The following is a 22801-nucleotide window of genomic DNA, read 5'->3' on the forward strand; positions in this document are numbered from 1 at the left end:
AGACGGGGGGTGCGGGACGAGAGGGGGGAAGGGGGAGGGAGAGGAGGGAGGGGAGAGAGGGGTGGGGGAAAGAGGGGAAGTGGAAGGGAGAGAGGGGGGGGGGGGAGAGGGGGGGGGGAGAAAGAGGGGAAGGTGGAAGAGAGAGAGAGGGAGGGGGAGGAATGAGAAAGCAGAACAGGAGCGTTTGAAAGTTAAACTAGGTCACTTCATCAGCTGAGGTTGAGCTGTTGTCTTTAAACCTTTGCAGCGCCGGGCAGTCAGACCAGGAGTGATGTCTGAATCCCAGTCATACAGTCATCCAGCAGGGAAACAGACCATTCGGCCCGACGCCTCCGTGCCGCCCAACTTGCCCCATCTCCATTCCCCTTCCCCCCTACCCCCCCTCTTGGCTCAAATCCATCTCAACCTGCAGCAAGAAAGATCTGCAGGTGCATTAGGGTTTAGGCTAACCCACCCCAGCAGTGCGGCGCTCCCTCCCCCCCCCCCCCAACGTGCGGCGCTCCCTCCTTCCCCCCACCCCCCCGTGCGGCGCTCCCTCCCCACTGTTCTGCCACCCTGGGGGGGGCCGAGACTGCGAGACACGATCAAGCTGAACCATATTGCCCCGCATTTGCCTTCCCCGGTCTCTGTGACCCGCTGCTCCCCGCCTGGCGGAGGTTGGTCTTCCCTCAACAATGGAGTCGCTGCAATCCCAGCATCCATTGCTGCAGGGAAAGTCCTCTATCTGTGGAGCTTGAGACAAGAAACCCTCGCTTCATCTGCCCCTCCCCTCCCCCCTGCCCCTCCCCACCCTCCCCCTCCCCCTCCCTTCCACCCCCTCCCTATCCACCTTCCCCCATCCCCACCCTCTCTCATCACTCTCCTCACCTCCATCCCATCTCCCCCCCCCACATCTCTCCACCCCCAGTCTCACCCTCTTAACTATCCCCCCCCCCCCCCATTCTCCTCCCCACAGCCCCTCCTCCCCCCCTGTCCTTCACCCCCCCCCCCATCACCCCCCCCCCCCCCCCCCCCCCCCCCCCCCCCGAGTCTCTGGTCCTTTGTCCGCGCCAATGACCCGCTCTATCACAGTCACACGACGCGGTAAACAGGCCCTTCGGCCCAACGTGCCCGTACCGACCAACATGTCCCAGCTACCTCATCCCACCCGCCCGCTGAACCTTTCCTGTCCATGTACCTGCCCTGGATGAGGAAGGACAGGGAGGAGAGGCAGTGGGGCGTGATCGAGGGGAAGAGGGAGAGGGGGATAGAGAGAGGGGGGATAGGGGAGAGAGGGATAGAGGAGGGATAGAGAGAGGGGATAGAGAGAGAGAGGGGAGATAGAGAGAGAGAGGGGATAGAGAGGGATAGAGAGAGGGAGATAGAGAGAGAGAGAGGGATAGAGAGAGATAGAGAGAGGAGAGAGAGAGAGAGAGAGAGAGAGAGAGAGGGAGAGAGAGAGAGAGAGAGAGAGAGAGAGAGAGAGAGAGAGAGAGCGAGAGAGAGAGAGAGAGGAGAGAGGAGAGAGGGAGGGGGAGAGAGAGGGGGGGAGAGAGGGGAGAGAGAGAGGGGGAGAGGGGGAGAGGTCGAGGGAGGGGGAGAGAGGGAGAGAGAGGGATAGAGAGAGGATAGATAGAGAGAGGGATAGAGAGAGGGATAGAGAGAGGGATAGAGAGAGGGATAGAGAGGACAGATAGAGAGAGGGATAGAGAGAGGGAGATAGAGAGAATGGGAAGAGTGAGCGGGAGAGAGGAGAGGGAGGGGGAGAGAGGGAGGGAGGGAGGGAGGAGAGAGAGGGGGATAGAGAAGGAAAGTGGGAGAGCGGGGGATAGAGAGAGAGGGAGGGAGAGGAGAGAGGGATGGGGAGAGGGAGGGGAAGAGGGGGGAGAGTTTGAGGAAGGGCGTTCAGGAGTCGCCGCTCCCGCAGAGCCGACGTGAGCTGCCTGTAGACCGGGGTCTCCATTGTCCCCGCTCCCAGGGGGATGAAAGGAATCGGACAGCGAGGTTGAAGGGAATGATTCACATTCCTCACACAGCCCGGGACAGTGGCCAGAGGACAGGGGAGCCTCTGTGTGAGCGAGTAAAACCATCTCCTGTCAACTTGGCCCCTCTCACCTTCTCGCCCCCCCCCCCCCTCTCTCCAGTTCTTTAACGTTTCCACTCTGCGGGGAGAAAGGTTGCGACTGTCTACCCTCTCTTGTGGCTGAGGGTCCCTCGGCTTCCCCCGGGCGCGGGCCGGCGAACAGATACCGGGGGCCAGACCTGCCGGCGCTGCCCGAGACGGTGGGCCGGTGAGGAGAGACTTTGGTGAAGGGGAGACTGGCGGTGATATGAGCGGATGGGGGGTGGGGGGGTGAGAGGGGGGTAGAGAGGGAGAGGGGAGGGGTGGGGTGAGAAGAGGGGGGAGGGAGGAAAGAGAGCGAGAAGGGTGGGGGTGAGTGGAGGGGGCAGAGCAAGGGGCGAGGGACAGGGATTTAGAGTATGGGATGGGGGGGTAGGGTGGGAGCAAGGCGAACAAGAGGGGTGCAGGGGTGTGAACGGAAGGGGGGGGGCGTGGAGTGATTGGGGGGGGGGTGAGGAGGAGGCATGGGGCGCTGATGAAAGGGCGGAGGGGGGGGGACGAGGTCTAGTTCCAGAGCCCCCGGTAACCCGCCGACCCGGCCGCCATACATCGGTTGGGGAGGCTGGAAGTGGGGGGGGGTTGGAGAGAGTAGGAGAGGTAGGGATGAGGGGGGGGGCGCAGAGTGAGGTGTGGAGAAGAGAAGAGTGTGGAGGGAGTGGAAGGGAAGAAGACGGAGGGGTGAGTTTGAGAGAGGGGTAAAGAGGAGGGGGGAGAGAGGAGAGTAGTGAGTGGGAGAGTGGGTGGGGTGGTAAGATAAGGGGGGTGAGAGGGGTAGTGTGAGACGAGGGAAAGGGGGGAGGGTGATGAGAGGAATGGAGGGAGTGAGGGGGAGGTGAGTGGGGGTGGGGGGGGTATTCTCAGGCCGGGGGAGAGGGAGTGAGAGGAGGGGGTAAACCGAAGGGGGATGAGAGGATGGGTGGTGAGAGGGTGTGGTAGGTGAAACGAGGAGAGGGGTGGGGTTTCTCTTAGGTGGGAGAGGAGGGGGGGGTGAGAGGCAGGGTGTGGTGGGGGGGGTGGATAGGGGAGGTAGAGACGGGGGAGAGTGGGGTGGGGGGGGGGGGGGGTATTCTCAGGCCGGGGGAGGCCCAGAACTGACTCTCACCATGTTCCCCCCCTGTCGCCTCTACAGGACAGAATGTTTTGCTGCGCGTTTCTCTTCCTGTTTGTTGCGGGAACCCTGCGTCGCTGGGCCGCTGTTGAACGCTGCTCACGGTGAGTGGGGTCCCTGTCCTGGGGTAACCAGGGCACCCCCCCCCCTCCATCCCCACCCCCCCCATCCGTACCTCCCCTCTCCCCCTCCCCCTCCCCTCTCCCCCCTCTCTCCCCTCTCCTCTCCTCTCTTTCCTCTCTCTCTCTCCCCCTCTCTCTATATCTCTCTCACTCCCTCTCTCCTCTCTCTCCCTCTCTATCTATCTTTCCTTCTCCCTCTCTCTCCTCTCCCTCTGTCTCTCTCCCTGCCCTCTCCTCACCTCTCCCCCTCCCCTCTCCCCCTCTCCCCCTCTCCCCCTCCTCTCCTCCCCTCCCTCCCCCCTCGCCCTCTCCCCCCTCTCCCCCTCCCCCCTCTCCCCTCTCCCCTCCTCCCCTCTCCTCTCTCCCTCTCTCTCCCCCTCCCCTCTCCCTCTCCTCCCCTCTCCCCCTCCCACACATCTAGCGGCAGGTGGGAGCCCCTCTCCCCTCTCTCCCCTCTCCCCCGTCTGCTGTACGAATCCCTTATCCCTCCCCCTCTCCCCTCTCCCCTCTCCCCCCCCCCCCCCCCCTCCCCCCCCCTCTCCTCCTCCTCTTCCCTCTTCTCCCCTCACCTCCTCTCCCCTCCTCTCACCCCTCCCCTCTCCCCCCCTCTCCCCTCTCCTCTCTCCCCTCTCTCCTCCTCCTCTCCTCCCTCTCCTCCCCCCTCTCTCTCCCCTCTCCCCTCTCCTCCTCTCCCCTCTCCCTCTCCCCCCTCCCTCTCTCCCTCCTCCCCCTCTCCCCTCCCCTCTCCATCCCCTCTCCCCTCTCACCTCTCCCCTCCCCCCCCCTCACCTTCTCCCCCTCCCCCCCTCTCTCTCTCCCTCCCTCTCCCTCCTTTGTTTTACATTCTCTCTCCCCCTCCCTCCCTCTCTACCCTTTATTTGAGGTGCGGGCGCGTGTATAACCATATAACAATTCCAGCACGGAAACAGGCTACTCGGCCCTTCTAGTCCGTGCCGAACACGTATTCTCCCCTAGTCCCATCTACCTGCACTCAGACCATAACCCTCCATTCCTTTCCCATCCATATAACTATCCAATTTATTTTTAAATGATACCAATGAACCTGCCTCCACCACTTCCACTGGAAGCTCATTCCACACACAGCCACCACTCTCTGAGTAAAGAAGTTCCCCCTCATGTTACCCCTAATCAGCCATGATCATATTGAATGGCGGTGCAGGCTCGAAGGGCCGAATGGCCTACTCCTGCACCTAATTTCTATGTTTCTATGTAAACTTCAGTCCCTTAATTCTCAAATCATGTCCCCTTGTTTGAATCTTCCCTACTCTCAGTGGGAAAAGCTGGTCCCCGTCAACTCTGTCTATCCCTCTCATCATTTTAAAGTAGGCGTGGGTTAGCCGCTGTTTTTCGGGCCGAACGTCCCCCCCTGCTGCTGATTGTCCATTTCTGACCCGGCGCAGATGAGGGCGATGAGCTGTCGGTGACCACGGGCACCCGGACGACGATACGGGCAGTTCTCGGGGGCTCGGTCACCATCCCGTGCTTCGCCAGCTACGCCCGACGCCCGCTGTCGCCCGCCGCCCCGCGCGTCAAGTGGAGTCTGATCCGCGACGGCAGCGAGTGGGACATCCTGGTCGCCACCGTGCAGAAGGTCAAGGTGAGCGACGGCTACCGGCGGCGGGTGGAACTGCCCAACTACCTGGCCACGGCCACAGACGTGTCTCTCGCCATCCACCGGCTACTCCACAACGACACCGGCATCTACCGCTGCGGCGTCCAGCACGGCATCGAGGACGCGCAGGACCTGGCGCGACTGCAGGTCAAAGGTAACGCTGACCTCCGGTCCGTCCCGCCCCCGGCCCACTCCGGCCCCCGGCCCCACTCCGCCCCCCCCCCCGGCCGACGTCGGGGCGAAGAGTGGGGTCGGAGGGCGAGGTTAACCGGGGTTGAGGGAGCGCCGCGCTGGGGACGGGGTTGGGGAGTGAGGGAGCGCCGCGCTGGGGGCGGGGTTTTTAGGGTATGAGGGAGCGCCGCGCTGAGGGCGGGGTTGGGGTGAGGGGATCGCCGCGCTGGGGGCGGGGTGGGGGTGAGGGAGCGCCCGCGCTGGGGGCGGGGTTTGGGGGTGAGGGAGCGCCGCGCTAGGGGCGGGGTTGCGGGTGAGGGAGCGCCGCGCTGGGGGCGGGGTTGGGGTGAAGAGAGCGCCGCGCTGGGGGCGGGGTTGGGGTGAGGGAGCGCCGCGCGCTGGGGGCGGAGTTGTGGGATGAGGGAGCGCCGCGCTGGGGGCGGGGTTGGGGGTGAGGGAGCGCCGCGCTGGGGGCGGGGTTGGGGTGAGGGAGCGTCGCGCGGGGGCGGGGTTGAGGGGGTGAATTGCGCCGCGCTGGGGGCGGGGTTGGGGAGTGAGGGAGCGCCGCGCTGGGGGCGGAGTTGAGGGTGAGGGAGCGCCGCGCTGGGGGCGGGGTTAGGGGGTGAGGGTGGGCGAGCGCTGGGGCACTGGGGGGGGTTGGGGGGGTGAGGGAGCGCCGCGCTGGGGGCGGGGTTGGGGGTGAGGGAGCGCCGCGCTGGGGGCGGAGTTGAGGGTGAGGGAGCGCCGCGCTGGGGGCGGGGTTAGGGGTGAGGAGCGCCGCGCTGGGGGGACCCCGTGCGGGGTTGGGAGTGAGGGAGCGTCGCGCTGGGGCGGGGTTAGGGAGGGAGGGAGCGCCGGCTGGGGGGTGGAGCCTTGGGGATGAGGGAGCGCGGAGACGGTCTGGGAAAGACATCAGCGGATGAGGGAGCGCCGCGCTGGGGGCGGGGTTGGGGGGGGTGAGGGAGCGCCGGAGCTGGGGCGGGGGCTGGGAGTGAGGGAGCGCCGCGCTGGCTGGCGGGGGTTGAGGAGTGAGGGAGCGCCGCGCTGGGGCGGGGTTGGGGATGAGGGAGCGCGGAGACGGAACGCTCTATAACGGGACCCCCCTCCCCGGTCTCTCCAGGAGTTGTCTTCCATTACCGGGAGGCGGTGGCCCGCTACGCCTTTAACTTCAGCCGCGCCCAGCGGGTCTGTGAAGACATTAGCGCCCGGATCGCCACCCCGGAGCAGCTCGACGCGGCCTATGCTGGCGGCCTGGAGCAATGTGACGCTGGCTGGCTCTCAGACCAAACCGTGCGGTGAGTGGCGACCCGACACGACCCGACACGACTCGACCCGACTCGACCCCCACGCAACCCTACCCCGACCCCGACTCGACCCCGACTCGACCCTAACACGACCTCGACTCCGACACAACCCCGACACGACCCGACCCCGACACGACCCGACCCCGACCCCGACCCGACCGACCCTACCACGACCTCGTCACGGTGACCCGACCCCCACACCTACCCCGACCCCGACACGACCCTGGGGACTCAACCCTAACACGACCCCCCACGACCGACTCCTCCCCCGACCTCGACCACAACCCCGACTCCTCAACCCCAACCCCGACCCCTCGACCCCACCGACCCGGGGTGACCTCCTTGTGGGGTTGGGTCCCCTCTATCCTCCCCCCCTCTAGTGGTTCAGTCCCTCTCACCCCCCCCCCACCCCCACCTCCTCCCTCTCCTCTCTCCTCTACCCCCCTCTCTCTCTCCTCTCCTATCTCTCCCCTGGACAATTCTCCCCGGGGTGCGGAACTCCGGACCTCTCTCTCCCCGCCTGGCTCCCCTCTCCTCTCCTCTCTCCTCTCTCTCTCTCTCCTCTCTCTCCCCCCTCCTCCCTCCATCCCCCCTCCCCCTCTCCCCTCTCCTCCCCCCCTCTCTCACCCCTCTCTCCATCCTCCCCTCCTCTCTCCCTTCTCTCCTCCTCTCCCCTCCCCCCTCCCCTCTCCTCTCTCTCTCCTCCTCTCTCTCCCCCCCTCCTCTCCTCTCCTCTCTCTCTCTCTCCCCGTCTCCTCTTTTCTCTCTCTCTCTCTCCGTCTTCCTCTTTCTCCCTCTCCTCTCCCCCTCCCCTCTCCCTCCCTCTCTCCACCTCCCTCTCTCTCCTCCCTCCCCTCTCTCTCCCTCCCCTCCCCTCTCCTCCTCTCCTCCTCTTTCCTCCTCTCCCTCCCTCCCTCCCCTCTCCCTCTCCCTCTCCTCTCCCTCTCCCCTCCTCTCCTCCTCTCCTCCTCCCTCCCTCTCCTCCCTCCCCCTCTCCCTCCTCTCTCTCTCCCCTCTCTCCCCTCCCTCTCTCCTCTCCCTCCCTCTCCCTCTCCCCCCTCTCTCTCCCTCTCCTCCTCTCCTCCCCTCCCCTCTCCTCTCTCCTCTCCTCATCCTCTTCTCCCTCCCCCTCTCCGCTCCCTCTCTCTAGCCCCCCGTCTCCTCCCCCTCTCTCCATCCCCTCCTCTCTCCTCCTCTCCTCCCTTCCACCCGTCTCATTCTCTCCATCCCCACTCCCCAGTCTCTCTCTCCTCCCCCTCTCTTTAGACCCCTCCTATCTCCCCTCTCCCTCCCCCTCTCTTTCTCCCCCCACTCCCTCTCTCCTCCCCTCCGTCACCCCTATTAGAAACATAGAAATTAGGTGCAGGAGTAGGCCATTCGGCCCTTCGAGCCTATTCTCTCCCCCCACCCCCTCTCCCCCCTCCCTCTCCCTCCCCCCCTCTCTCCCCATCTCCCTGTCGCTGCGAGGCCGCGGATCAGCCGGTAAACCGTGACCCCTGTTTCTCTCCCCCCCCCCCCCCCCCCAGGGCTCCTGTTCATCGGCGACTCGGACAAGCTGACCTTCCAACAAGCCGCCGACCACTGCCGACAGAGCGCGACCCGGCTGGCGACTGTGGGCGAGCTGTACGAGGCGTGGTCCGGGGGTCTGGACCACTGCACCCCGGCCTGGCTGGCAGACGGCAGCGTCCGCTACCCCATCGTCACTCCCCGGGAGCGGTGCGGCGGTCGGCTGCCCGGAGTGAAGACTCTCTACGCCTTTCATAACCAGACTGGCTCCATCGACCCCTGGTCGGCTCACGGCGCCTTCTGCTTCCTAGGTGACTGCTCTCCCTGGCGAGCCGCGGGCGTGTAGAGTCGTGGCAGGTACAAAATGTTGGAGTAACTCAGCGGGACAGGCAGCGTCTCTGGAGAGTGGTGGCCGATTAGGAAAAGGGGAGATGCAACGAGACCTGGGTGTCATGGTACACCAGTCATTGAAAGTAGGCATGCAGGTGCAGCAGGCAGTGAAGAAAGCCAATGGTATGTTAGCATTCATAGCAAAAGGATTTGAGTGTAGGAGCAGGGAGGTTCTACTGCAGTTGTACAGGGTCTTGGTGAGACCACACCTGGAGTATTGCGTACAGTTTTGGTCTCCTAATCTGAGGAAAGACATTCTTGCCATAGAGGATTTGAGTCTAGGAGCAGGGAGGTTCTACTGCAGTTGCACAGGGTCTTGGTGAGACCACACCTGGAGTATTGCGTACAGTTTTGGTCTCCTAATCTGAGGAAAGACATTCTTGCCGTAGAGGATTTGAGTAGAGGAGCAGGGAGGTTATACTGCAGTTGTACAGGGTCTTGGTGAGACCACACCTGGAGTATTGTGTACAGTTTTGGTCTCCTAATCCGAGGAAAGACATTCTTGCCATAGAGGGAGTGCAGAGAAGGTTCACCGGACTGATTCCTGGGATGTCAGGACTTTCATATGAAGAAAGACTGGATAGACTCGGCTTGTGCTCGCTAGAATTTAGAAGATTGAGGGGGGATCTTATAGAAACTATACAAAATTCTTAAGGGGTTGGACAGGCTAGATGCAGGAAGATTGTTCCCGATGTTGGGGAAGTCCAGAACAAGGGGTCACACAGTTTAAGGATAAGGGGGAAATCTTTTAGGACCGAGATGAGAAAAACATTTTTTTTTCACACACAGAGAGTGGTGAATCTGTGGAATTCTCTGCCACAGAAGGTAGTTGAGGCCACACAGTTCATTGGCTATATTTAAGAGGGAATTAGATGTGGCCCTTGTGGCTAAAGGGATCAGGGGGTATGGAGAGAAGGCAGGTACAGGATACTGAGTTGGATGATCAGCCTTGATCATATTGAATGGCGAATGGTGCAGGCTCGAAGGGCCGAATGGCCTCTACTCCTGCACCTATTGTCTATGTTTCTATGAACCTCGAGAAATTCACATTTTTTTAGATTAGATTTTTGTTCTGACCTATACTAAAGGACAGTGAAAAGATAGTCCAAGGGTCTCCAATGAGGTGGATGGGAGTTCAGGACCGCTCTCTAGTTGATGAGAGGACGGTTCAGTTGCCTGATAACAGCCGGGACGAAACTGCCCCTGAATCTCACGAGGAAAGTGGGAGAGTCTAGGACCAGAGGGCGCAGTCTCACAATAAAAGGATGCATCTTTAGACGGGAGATGAGGGATTTATTTAGCCGGCGACCAGAAAAAGGTACGACTCTTTGGGCGACTACTCACACGACCATACAGGACTCGTGAGTAGTCGCCCAAAGAGCACGGTCGTGAGTAGTCGCCCTTTTTCTGGTCGCCGCTGGGTTTTCAACATGTTGAAAATTTTCGGCGACCTGCTGCGACTATGACGGGTGCTGGCAAGTCGTCGTAAAAAAAAAAATATCGCGCAAGTGGGACAGGCCCTTTACCATGTTGTCCCTCGTGTTATCTTCTCGCCCGTTTAGAGACGGGGGGTTCTAACGACAGCGACGAGTTCGCGATGGACTTGGAATATGAGGACGGCGACTTCCTGGAGACCGCGGAGGATCAGTTGGAATTCGATCTGTACGACGGGGACGAGGGCGGGATGTTCCCGTTCGCCACCGAGTCGTGGGACGTCGAGACCGTGACCGGGATGGGTGACGGCGCGACCCTGGCGCCCAGCACCCCGGACGCAAAAAAGGTGCGCGGCGAAGTCAGGGACAGGCCCTTTCACCGATGTTGGCTCCCGCGTGTTATCTTGGAGGCTCGACACCGTTTAGAGACGGGGGGTTCTAACGACAGCGGCGAGTTCGCGATGGACTTGGAATATGAGGACGGCGACTTCCTGGAGACCGCGGAGGATCAGTTGGAATTCGATCTGTACGACGGGGACGAGGGCGGGATGTTCCCGTTCGCCACCGAGTCGTGGGTGTGTGTGTGTGTGTACCTGTGTGACCGTGTGTGTGTGTGGTGACGTGCGCGACCCTGGTGTGTGTGTGTGTGTGTGGACCTGTGTGTGTGTGTGTGGCAAGTGTGTACCACCCACGGGGTGTGGCGTACCTGACGTCAGTGACTGGTGTGTGCTGCCGGTACCTGTGTGTGTGTGTGTGTGTACCTGTGTGTGTGGCTGTGTGTACCTGTGGTGTGTGTTGCGTGTGGACCGGTTGTGTGTGTGGAGGAGGTGGCGTGTGTGTGTGTGTCGGCACCGGGCTCCCGTGGGGTGTGGACCCCCGGCGGTTCAACGCGGCGCTGAGGCCCCGGGAGCACCGGGCGTGGCTCCCACGGACAGTGTGTGGAGTGTGTGTACGGTGTGTGTGGAGGTGTTGGTGTGGTGTGTGTATGTGTGTACCTGTGTGTGTGTGTGTGTGTGTGTGTGTGTGTGTGTGTGTGTGTGTGTGTGTGTGTGTGTGTGTGTGTGTGTGTGTGTGTGTGTGTGTGTGTGTGTACCTGTGTGTGTGTGTGTGTGTACGTGTGTGTGTGTACCTGTGTGTGTGTACCTGTGTGTGTGTGTGTGTGCGTGTGTGTGTGCGTGTGTGTGTACCTGTGTGTGTGTGTGTGTGTGCGTGTGTACCTGTGTGTGTGTGTGTGTGTAAGTATGTGTGTGTGTGTGTGTCAGTGTGTGTGTGTGTGTGTGTGTACATGTGTGTGTGTGTGTGTGTGTGTGTGTGTGTACCTGTGTGTGTACCTGTGTGTGTGTGTGTGTGTGTGTGTGTGTGTGTACCTGTGTGTGTGTGTGTACCTGTGTGTGTGTGTGTGTGTGTGTGTGTGTGTGTGTGTACCTGTGTGTGTGTGTACCTGTGTGTGTGTGTGTGTGTGTGACTGGGTGTGTGTATGTATGTGTGTGTGTATGTGTGTGTATGTATGTGTGTGTGGGGGGGGGGGGGGGGGGTTGGGGTCGGCAGGAGCGTCATCGACTGGACACTCCATGTTCCCTGTGGCGATCAGGAAGGGGCCGGCCATTCGGCCCATCTCCCCGCTCCTCTTCCCACCCCCACCCCTTCGCTTTTATTTTACAGGCCCGCCGGCAGAGGGCTCGGGTGTGGAGGAGGAAGGACTCCCGTCTCCCGGGACCGCGCGGCGCCTTGAGCCGGAGGAAGGTGCCCCGGCGTGGGGCGAAGTTGTGGGCCGGGGTCGGGGTGTGGGGGTCTGGTCTGGATGGGTTGAGACCGGCTCGGAGCCGCTGTCCACCGACCCGGCCGTTCCACCGGCGGGACTAGAGGGAGGTTCCGGTAGCTCCCTGGGTTGCCCCGGTACTTCGGCCCATTGTGCCGGGGAAGGGAGCGGAGCGGCCGGACCGCCGGTCACTGAGCGCCGGGGCTTGAGTAGGGGGTGGCCGGAGCTCAGTCCGACCGGCAGACCGGGATCCCGAGAGTCTCCCCCGAAACTCGACCCCGGGAACGCGGCGGAGGGAACCGGGGACCAGCCGGTGCGGCCACCACTCACGCCCACCCTCGGGACCCTCGGGCCGTCCAGTCCGGCCACTGACCTCCACCGGACACCCGGTCCCACGTCGCCGACACAACGGGGCGCTCACGGTGGGATCACCGGCTTGACCAGTAGCTGGCGGCTGGTCCTCGCTGTCGTGGCCGCGCTGGGCGTCGGCATCCCGGGATACTGACCCCACCCTTCACCCATCTTGCACGCCCACCAAACACCCCCCCCTCCCCACCCACCCCCTTCATCTCCCCCCTTCACCCACACCAATCCTTCTTTAGACTCCTCTCTTCCAGCCCCCCCCCCCCCCCCCCCCCCCCCCCACCCCACATCCAGTCTAGAATGTGACCTATCCATGTTCTCCACACATAGAAACGTAGAAAACAGGTGCAGGAGTAGAGGCCATTCGGCCCTTCGAGCCTGCACCGCCATTCGATATGATCATGGCTGATCATCCAACTCAGTATCCCATCCCTGCCTTCTCTCCATACCCCCTGATCCCTTTAGCCACAAGGGCCACATCTAACTCCCTCTTAAATATAGCCAATGAACTGTGTGGCCTCAACGACCTTCTGTGGCAGAGAATTCCACAGATTCACCACTCTCTGTGTGTGTGTGAAAAAAAAATGTTTTTCTCATCTCGGTCCTAAAAGATTTCCACCTTATCCTTAAACTGTGTGTGTGACCCCTTGTTCTGGACTTCCCCGACATCGGGAACAATCTTCCTGCATCTAGCCTGTCCAACCCCTTAAGGATTTTGTACGTTTCTATAAGACCCCCCCTCAATCTTCTAAATTCTAGCGAGTACAAGCCGAGTCTATCCAGTCTTTCTTCATATGAAAGTCCTGACATCCCAGGAATCAGTCTGCTGAACCTTCTCTGTACTCCCTCTATGGCAAGAATGTCCTTCCTCAGATTAGGAGACCAAAACTGTACGCGATACTCCAGGTGTGGTCTCACCAAGACCCTGTACAACTGCAGTAGAACCTCCCTGCTCCTATACTCAAATCCTTTTACTATGAATGCTAGCATACCATTCTCCATACCTATGGCAAGAATGTCTTTCCCGAAACGTCACCTACCCATGTTCTCCACAGATGCTGCCTTCCCCGCTGAGTTACTCCAGCACTCTGTGAAACGTCACCTATCCATGTTCTCCACAGATGCTGCCTGACCCACTGAGTTACTCCAGCACTCTGTGAAACGTCACCTATCCATGTTCTCCACAGATGCTGCCTGACCCACTGAGTTACTCCAGCACTCTGTGAAACATCACCTATGCATGTTCTCCACAGATGCTATCCATGTTCACCTATCCATGTTCTCACAGATGCTGCCTGACCCGCTGAGTTACTCCAGCACTCTGTGTCAACTAGGAGTCTCTTGAAAAAAGTTTCACAGCAGAAATCCCCAGGGAACAGGAATTAGAATCCGATGAGTTTCAGCCTGAATGTGACTCAGGCTGTGAATTATTCCCCTCAACACCTGACTGCCCCCCCCCCATCCCCCCCCTCCCCAACCCCCCCCTCCCCCCCCCCCCACCCCAAACCTCAGGACTGACGAGTGACCTGGAAAGCGAACAACGAGAGGCCGGATTATCGGAGTTTTACGGTACCACCCATTCTAACTCCACCCAACCCATCATTGACAGCCTTAACCCTGTCGGTTTGGGGACAGGTAGATTCACACCTGTATGCCACCCACCTTAATCCTCTAACCCGCCTCCCCCCCCCATTCAAACCACCCATTTCACCCTGATACCAACTCACACCCCCCCCCCCCCCCCGTACTAACTCCACTTCATACGACCCATTGTAACCCAGCGCCGCCTCTAAACACATGGGGACAGTGGTCTATTAACCCCGACCTCCCCCTCCTCACCCCGACCCCCCCTCACCCCCTCATCCATCATTTCAACAACCCCCCCCCCCCCCCCAGAAGTCAAGATGAAGAGGCCAGCACAAACTTTAAACACAAGAGCCTATGCATGATGGTAAATGCGCTTCTATGAAGTGAAAGATCTCTAATTTCTGTGAAAATATTATTAAAAAGTATTTTATACACAAAACAAGACTGTGCTGCATCTTTATTCTTGAGTTCCGAGTCGCAACTAACACGGAAATCTACTGACTTCACTAATGTTTCCCCCCGTTCCATCTTCACCCTGCCCCTGTCTGTACTCGTTGGAGTTTAGAAGGATGAGGGGGAATCTCATTGAAACATGTATGAGATTGTTAAGGGCTTAGACACGCTAGAGGCAGGAAACGTGTTCCCGATGTTGGGGGAGTCCAGAACCAGGGGCCACACACACACACACACACACACACACACACACACACACACACACACACACACACACACACACACACACACACACACACACACACACAAAAACACACACACACACACACACACACACACACACACACACACACACACACACACACACACACACACACACACACACACACACACACACACACACACACACACACACACACACACACACACACACACACACACACACAGTTTAAGAATAAGGGGTCGGCCATTTAGAACGGAGGTGAGGAGAATCTTTCTATCCCAGAATCTGTGGAATTCTCTGCCTCAGAGGGCGGTGGAGGCAGGTTCTCTAGATGCTTTCAAGAGAGAACTAGATAGGGCTCTTAAAGATAGCGGAGTCAGGGAAGAAGGCAGGAACGGGGTACTGATTGGGGATGATCAGCCATGATCATATTGCATGGCGGTGCTGGCTCGAAGGGCCGAATGTCCTCTACTCCTGCACCTATTGTCTATTGTACAGGGACAATCCATGTATTTCCGACCTCCCCTTGTAGCAAATACCCTGTAATCCAGGCAGCGTTGTGTAATAACCAAATCTCCAAAGCCATCACGTCCCTGCTCTAATGGTGTGACCAGACCAGTGCCCCAGCAGCGACGTGATATCTTCACTCTTGTCCTCAACGCTCTGGCCGATGAAGGCGAGCATTTCGGACCACTGCAGTGTTGTGTACAGCTGGACTATGCGCAGATCCATCGCCAGGAGGATTTGTAAGAATCTCTGGCTGCTGGGAGCTGAGATGTTTACAGTTTATTTAAGAAAGATCTGCAAATGCTTGTAACATCGAAAGTAGACAAAAATGCTGGAGGAACTCAGCGGGCGAGGCAGCGTCTATGGAGCGAAGGAAATAGGTGACGTTTCGGGTCGAGACCCTTCTTCATAGAAACATAGAAACATAGAAATTAGGTGCAGGAGTAGCGGCCATTCGGCCCTTCGAGCCTGCACCAGCACCGCCATTCAATATGATCATGGCTGATCATCCAACTCAGTATCCCATCCCTGCCTTCTCTCCATACCCCCTGATCCCCTTAGCCACAAGGGCCACATCTAACTCCCTCTTAAATATAGCCAATGAACTGTGTGGCCTCAACTACCCTCTGTGGCAGAGAGTTCCAGAGATTCACCACTCTCTGTGTGAAAAAAGTTCTTCTCATCTCGGTTTTAAAGGATTTCCCCCTTATCCTTAAGCTGTGGCCCCTTGTCCTGGACTTCCCCAACATCGGGAACAATCTTCCTGCATCTAGCCTGTCCAACCCCTTAAGAATTTTGTAAGTTTCTATAAGGTCCCCTCTCAATCTCCTAAATTCTAGAGAGTATAAACCAAGTCTATCCAGTCTTTCTTCATAAGACAGTCCTGACATCCCAGGAATCAGTCTGGTGAACCTTCTCTGCACTCCCTCTACGGCAAGAATGTCCTTCCTCAGATTTGGAGACCAAAACTGTACGCAATACTCCAGGTGTGGTCTCACCAAGACCCTGTACAACTGCAAGGCTGATGTGCAGTTCAGTTTAGATTATTGTCCCGTGTAGCGAGGTGCAGTCAAAAGCTAACCGTGAGGGAGCGGACCGTAGTCTCTCCGGTCACAGCTGCCCGCGCGGGCCTGGACCAGATGTGCTCACAGCTGCCCTGTTCATCTGGTCCGCAGGCTCCTGTTACCCGAACCCGTGCAGGAACGGGGGAACTTGTGTGGAGAGAGAGCGGGCCCACTCCTGCCTGTGTCTCCCCTCCTACGGCGGCAGCCTCTGCCACAGAGGTGAGTGCAAGGGGCAGGGAGGGAGCGCCGCGGCGGGGAGGGAGGGGCAGTGAGGGAGCGCCGCGGCGGGGAGGAAGGGGCGGTGAGGGAGGGAGGAGCAGTGAGGGAGCGCCGCGGCGTGGGAGGGAGGGGCGGTGAGGGAGCGCCGCGGTGTGGGAGGGAGGGGCGGGGAATGAGCGCCGCGCTGGGGAGGGAGGAGCAGTGAGGGAGCGCCGGTGTGGGAGGGAGGGGGCGATAAGGAGGGGAGCGCCGCGGCGGGGAGGGAGGGGCGGGGCGCCGCGGGGAGGGGGAGGGCCGCGCTGGGGGAGGGAGGGGGGGGGGGGGGGAGCCGGAGGGGCGGGGGGGAGGGAGCGCCGCGGGGTGTGGGGGAGGGGTCGAGGGGGAGGGAGCGCCGCGGGCGGGGAGGGAGGGGCGATAAGGAGGGAGCGCCGCGGCGGCAGGAGCGGTTCTGAACGTGTCTCTCACGTTACTAGACGTGCAAGCTTGTGACCGCGACTGGCTGAAGTTTCTCGGCAGCTGCTACAAGCACCAGAAGGGGCGGCGAACGTGGGATCGGCGGAAGAAACTTGTCGGGCGGAGGGCGGTCACCTCGCCAGCATCCTCACCCCGGAGGAAACAACGTTCATCAACGGTGAGACCGCGGACAGAGGCTGAGGCCCCCTCGCCCACCCTCACCCTCACCCTCACCCTCACCACTCACCTCTCAACCCTCAACCTCTAACCCCAAACCCTCACCCCTCACCCCTCACCGTCACCCTCACCTACAACCCCTCACCCCTAACCCCTTCACCCCTCACCCTTCACCCCTCACCCTTCTCACCCCTCACCCTTCACCCCTCACCCCTCCCCCTCACCCCTCACCCCTCAACCCTCACCCCTCACTCCTCACCCCTCACCCCTCATCACCCCTCACCCCTCACCCCTTCACCCTCTCAACCCCTCACCCTCACCCCTCCACCCCCCTCACCCCTCAAACCCTCACCCCTCGCCCCTCACCCCTCACACCTCACCCTCTCACCCTCACCACCACTCCCCCACCCCTCTCACCCCTCACCTCTCACCCCTCACCCCTCACCCCTCTCACCTCTCACCCTTTCACCCCTCACCCCTCACCTCTCACCCCTCACCCCTCACCCCTCACCCCTCACCCCTCACCCCTCACCCTCACCCCACCTAACCCTAACCCCTTCACCCGTCATCTTCACCCCTTCACCCCTCAACCCTCACCCCTCACCCCTCACCCTTCACCCTAACCCCTCACCCCTCACCCCTAACCCCTCACCCCTCCCCCTCACCCTTCACCTCTAACTCCTTTACCCACCTACCCTCACCCTCAGCCTAACCCCCACACACCTTACCCCTCACCTCTCACCCCTCACCTCTCACCCCTCACCCCTCACCCCTCACCTCTCACCCATCACCTCTCACCCCTCACCTCTCACCCCTCACCTCTCACCCCTCACCTCTCACCCCTCACCCCTCACCTCTCACCCTTTCACCCCATCCTCCCTCACCCTTGAACCCTCACCCCTCATCCCCTCACCCCGGAGGGATTCAAGGGGTTGAACGGCCTTCGTAAAGTTTTGTCCCCCCCCCCCCCCCCCCCCCCCGCCCCCCTCCCTCCCCGTTTGGGGATTTTCCTCTCGTTGACAGAAAACTTCAAGGAATATCAGTGGATTGGACTCAACGACAAAACCATCGAGAATGATTTCCAGTGGTCGGATGGGAACCAGCTGGTGAGCGCTGGGCTGTGTGTGTGTGGGGGGGGGGGTGGTTGGTGGGGGGGTGGCTGTGAGGGGGGGGGGGGGTTGGGGGGGGGGGGGTGGTTGGGGGGGGGGCTGTGAGGGGGGGGGGGTTGGGGTTAGGGGGGGGGGGGGCTGTGAGGGGGGGGGGTGGGATCTATGTGACCTTGGGGTTGGGGGGGGGGGGCTGTGAGGGGGGGGGTGTGGAGGGGCTGTGGGGGTCAGCTGTGTCACCTATCCATGTTCTCCTCAGATGCTGCCTGAATCGCTGAGTTACTCCGGCACTTTGTGTTTTGCTCCATGCTGCTTCCCTTCCCCAAACACGACTGAATTCCCCTCCCACCCTCTCCCCCCCAACCCCCCCCCCCCGTTCTCTCCTCCCCACCCCCCCCCCCCCCACCCTCCAACCCCTCCCCCCCCCCCCCCCCCTGTCCCCCCACCCCCCCCCCCCCCCCCCCCCCCCCCCCACACACACACACACACCACCCTCAGCTCTACGAGAACTGGTACAGCGGGCAGCCGGACAGTTTCTTCTTATCCGGGGAGAATTGCGTGGTGATGATTTGGCACAAGGGCGGTCAGTGGAGCGATGTTCCGTGTAACTACTTCCTTGCCTTCACCTGCAAGAAGGCGCTCAGTGAGTACCGTGTCTGTGTGTGTGTGTGTGTGTGTGTGTGTGTGTGTGTGTGTGAGTGTGTGTGTGTGTGTGTGTGTGTGTGTGTGTGTGTGTGTGTGTGTGTGTGTGTGTGTGTGTATGTGTGTGTGTGTGTGTGTGTGTGTGAGTGTGTGTGTGTGTGTGTGTGTGTGTGTGCGTGTGTGTGCGTGTGAGTGTGTGTGTGTGTGTGTGTGTGTGTGCGTGTGTGTGTGTGTGACTGTGTGTGTGTGTATGTGTGTGTGTGCGTGTGTGTGTGTGTGTGTGCGTGTGAGTGTGTGTGTGTGTGTGTGTGTGTGTGTGTGTGTGTGTGTGTGTGTGTGTGTGTGTGTGTGTGTGTGTGTGTGTGTGTGTGTGTGTGTGTGTGTGCGGGTGTGTGTGTGTGTGTGTTGGGTGTGTGTGTGTGTGTGTGTGTGTGTGTGTCTGTGTGTGTGTGTGTGTGTCTGTGTGATATGTATATAGTCTGAAGACCGAACCTATATCTACATATTCATATAGTGTGAAGAAGGGTCTCGATCCGAAACGTCACCCATTCCTTCTGTCCAGAGATACTGCCGGTCCCGCGCCCCTCGCCCCTGTCCCACCTAATAGCCCGGGTTTGTGTCAGGGGGGGGGGGGGGGGGGGGGGGGGGGTAATCGCTCCTCAAGGTTGCAGTTACTCTATCTTCTCCCCCCTCCCCCCCCCCCCTCTCACCCCCAATCCACCCCCCCCCCTCTCGGCGCAGGCTCCTGTGCCACCCCGCCGGTTCCCGCCAGGACGAGGATCCTGGGCAAGGTGCGGACGCGGTACCCCCCCTCGGTGGTGAGGTACGAGTGCCGGGCCGGGTTCGTGCAGCAGCAGCGGCCCACGGTGCGTTGCCGGGGCGACGGCAGCTGGGAGAGGCCGAGGATTATCTGCACCACGGGTGAGGCCCAACACATCCGGGGGGGAGGGGAGGGGTGCGTGTATTGTGTGTGGGGGGGGGGGTGTTTGGGATGAGGGGTGGAGTGGGGGGCCGGGTGTGTGTGGAGTGTGTGTGGGGGGGGGGAGGAGTGGATGGGTGGAGGTGGGGGGTAGGGGGGGGGGGTGTGGGTGGGGGGGTGGGATGAGGGGTGTGTGTGGGTCAGGGATGTGTGGGGTGTAGGATGGGGGGTGGGGGGGGGGGGGGGGGGGGAGTGGGGGGGAGGTGTGGGGTGTGGGGGGGGGGTGTGGGGATGGGGATGAGGTGGGGGGGTGGGAGCGGTGTGTGGCAGTGTGTGAGGGGAGGTGTGTTTGTGGTGAGAGGTGGGGTGGGGGGGGGGGGGTGGGGGGGGTTGTGGGTGGGGGGGTGTGTGGGTGTGGGGGTGTGTTTGGGTGTGTGGGTGTGTGGTGGGGGTGGGGGTGTGTGTGTGGGTCAGGGATGGGTGGGGGGGGGAGTGGGTGTGGGGGGGAGGAGTGGGTGTTGGGGGGATGGATGGGGGGGGTGGGTGTGGGGGGGGTGTGTGTGGGTCAGGGATGTGTGGGGGACTAGGGGGGGGGGGTGGGGGGTGAGGGTGTGTGGAGTGTGTGGAGTGTGTGGGGGGGTTTGGGATGAGGGGTGGGTGGGGGGGGAGGGGGTGGTGTGGGGGGGGGGGGGGAGTAGGTGAGGAATCGCCGCACTGGGGGGGGGCGCGGTGTTTACGCCCCCTGTCCCACTTAGGAAACCTGAACGGAAACCTCTGGCGACTTCGCGCCCCACCCAAGGTTTCCGTGCGGTTCCCAGAGGTTGCAGGCGGTTGCCGAAGGTCGCAGGTAGTGGAAGCAGGGAGGGAGACTGACAAAAACCTCCGGGAACCGCACGGAAACCTTGTGTGGGGCGCGAAGTCTCCAGAGGTTTCCGTTCGCGTTTCCTAAGTGGGACAGGGGCATTGTTTTAAACGCGGCCCCAGAGATGAGCGCGGTTGGCGGTGTAGAGAGACCTTCACTCCGTGTTTTCAAACACAGAGAGTGGTGAATCTGTGGAATTCTCTGCCACAGAAGGTAGTTGAGGCCACACAGTTCATTGGCTATATTTAAGAGGGAGTTAGATGTGGCCTTGTGGCTAAAGGGATCCGGTGGTATGGAGAGAAGGCAGGTACAGGATACTGAGTTGGATGATCAGCCATGATCATGTTGAATGGCGGTGCAGGCTCGGAGGGCCGAATGGCCTCTACTCCTGCACCTAATTTCTATGTTTCTATGTTGCTATGTGTTTGACCCACTCCCTTCCCCTTCACTGACCGCATCTGTGTCCGTTCTTTGACCCGCAGCCACCGGACCCCCTCGCGACCAGCGGGCGGCGGAGGAAGTCCTCTCTCCCCGGAGCCCCGGCCCGGTGTCCGAGCCCGGAGCCGGCTCCCCCTGAGCCGCTGCATCGATGCCACAGTCGCCTCCATTGAAATCGACTTGTAATAAAATTTGGGACTGAACGCCGTCTGAGTTCTGCACTTTATTGGATGTGGGGGAACCGCGCCACAAGTTCCCCTAAATCACCAGGCAAGCTTCATACACAATTCCCAATTGTCCCGAACGCCTTCCCACCCGCTCCCAACGTCCTCAGTCCCACAGAACACAAACATCTCACGTCCATCTCAACTATTCACTGTCCCAATGGGAGCAACATTTCCCCGAGTCTACATCCTGGGGGCATCAACATTGAATTCTGCAAATTTTGTTCGCTCTTGCGGTCTCCTCCCATCCCTCCTTTCTTCTCCCCCACCCCCCCCCCCCCCCCCCCCTCACCCCCCACCCACCCCTCATCAGTCTGAAGAAGGGTTTCGGCCCGAAACGTTGCCTATTTCCTTCGCTCCATAGACCCTGCTGCACCCGCTGAGTTTCTCCAGCATTTTTGTCCACCTTCGATTTTCCAGCATCTGCACAGTCCCTTCTTAAACACTTTCCCCAATCACATTCGGCCCATCGAGTCTACTCCGCTGATCTATCTCTCCCTCGTAACCCCATTCTCCTGCCTTCTCTCCCCCTAACCCCATCTCCCCCAGTGCAAAAATGCCGATGAATCTAACCCCTTCCCTTCCACTCCAACTCTATGGAACCCCAAATGTGCCCGACCCTCCAAGGCCTATAATAGCAACATGCTTCCCCGTTAGTCCAGACCCCCCCAACAATACTGATCACCAGACTGATTCCTGGGATGTCAGGACTGTCTTATGAAGAAAGACTGGATAGACTTGGTTTATACTCTCTAGAATTTAGGAGATTGAGAGGGGATCTTATAGAAACTTACAAAATTCTTAAGGGGTTGGACAGGCTAGATGCAGGAAGATTGCTCCCGATGTTGGGGAAGTCCAGGACAAGGGGTCACAGCTTAAGGATAAGGGGGAAATCCTTTAAAAAACTGAGATGAGAAGAACATTTTTCACACAGAGAGTGGTGAATCTCTGGAACTCTCTGCCGCAGAGGGTAGTCGAGGCCACAGTTCATTGGCTATATTTAAGAGGGAGTTAGATGTGGCCCTTGTGGCTAAAGGGATCAGGGGGTATGGAGAGAAGGCAGGGATGGGATACTGAGTTGGATGATCAGCCATGATCATATTGAATGGCGGTGCAGGCTCGAAGGGCCGAATGGCCTCTACTCCTGCACCTAATTTCTATGTTTCTATGTTTCTAATATTCACAATCCCAACGCATCCAAACCACTTCCCATCCACTCCATCTGGGTAGGATGAGGATTGATGCACGGCAGGGAAAGGCTGAGATCAAATATAAGGATGGGGTGGGCACTACAGGGGGTGGGGGTGGGGGGGGGGGGGGGGGATTGGCTCTGATAGCGGTCCGTGGCCTGAGTGTCGCGGAGGCAGATGAGACAGAACACCAAATAGTGATCAAGAGTGCTGGAGTAACTCAGCGGGTCAGGCAGCATCTGTGGAGAACACGGATAGGTGACGTTTCACACAGAGTGCTGGAGTAACTCAGCGGGTCAGGCAGCATCTGTGGAGAACATGGATAGGTGACGTTTCACAGAGTGCTGGAGTAACTCAGCGGGTCAGGCAGCATCTGTGGAGAACATGGATATGTGACGTTTCACAGAGTGCTGGAGTAACTCAGCGGGTCAGGCAGCATCTGTGGAGAACATGGATAGGTGACGTTTCACAGAGTGCTGGAGTAACTCAGCGGGTCAGGCAGCATCTGTGGAGAACATGGATAGGTGACGTTTCACAGAGTGCTGGAGTAACTCAGCGGGCCAGGCAGCATCTGTGGAGAACATGGATAGGTGACGTTTCACAGAGTGCTGGAGTAACTCAGCGGGCCAGGCAGCATCTATGGAGAACATGGATAGGTGGCGGGACCCTTCCCCAGACCCCTCTACCTTGTAAACAGGGCACAGACCGCTGGAGTTACGCCTTCCTTCTTGTGTCTATCGGGAAGTTCCTGATCGATCTGTCAGCGCCAGGAGAGCTCGGGGGCGTCAACTGACGCCTGGAATATAGAGACGTCGTACGTCACCGAGCGGCCCTCGATAGTTGGGGG

General features: G+C 60.0%; 1 protein-coding gene across 1 annotated transcript in view; it reads left to right on the forward strand.

The window, feature by feature from the left end:
* LOC129694512 (brevican core protein-like) overlaps positions 1 to 20832 on the forward strand; it is a 26415-nt gene extending 5583 nt beyond the window's left edge. Inside the window, 14 exon segments of the mRNA XM_055631228.1 lie at positions 2124 to 2270; positions 3231 to 3313; positions 4753 to 5118; positions 6256 to 6430; positions 7961 to 8256; positions 9898 to 10347; positions 11431 to 12011; positions 15703 to 15943; positions 16417 to 16494; positions 16497 to 16574; positions 17597 to 17679; positions 18178 to 18322; positions 19063 to 19242; positions 20585 to 20832. Coding sequence (XP_055487203.1) covers positions 2124 to 2270; positions 3231 to 3313; positions 4753 to 5118; positions 6256 to 6430; positions 7961 to 8256; positions 9898 to 10347; positions 11431 to 12011; positions 15703 to 15943; positions 16417 to 16494; positions 16497 to 16574; positions 17597 to 17679; positions 18178 to 18322; positions 19063 to 19242; positions 20585 to 20679 — 2998 coding nt within the window. The 3' untranslated portion in view covers positions 20680 to 20832.
* Positions 20833 to 22801: the final 1969 nt, after the last annotated feature.

The sequence above is a fragment of the Leucoraja erinacea genome, unplaced genomic scaffold (assembly GCF_028641065.1).
Source record: "Leucoraja erinacea ecotype New England unplaced genomic scaffold, Leri_hhj_1 Leri_69S, whole genome shotgun sequence".
Classification (NCBI taxonomy): domain Eukaryota; kingdom Metazoa; phylum Chordata; class Chondrichthyes; order Rajiformes; family Rajidae; genus Leucoraja; species Leucoraja erinaceus.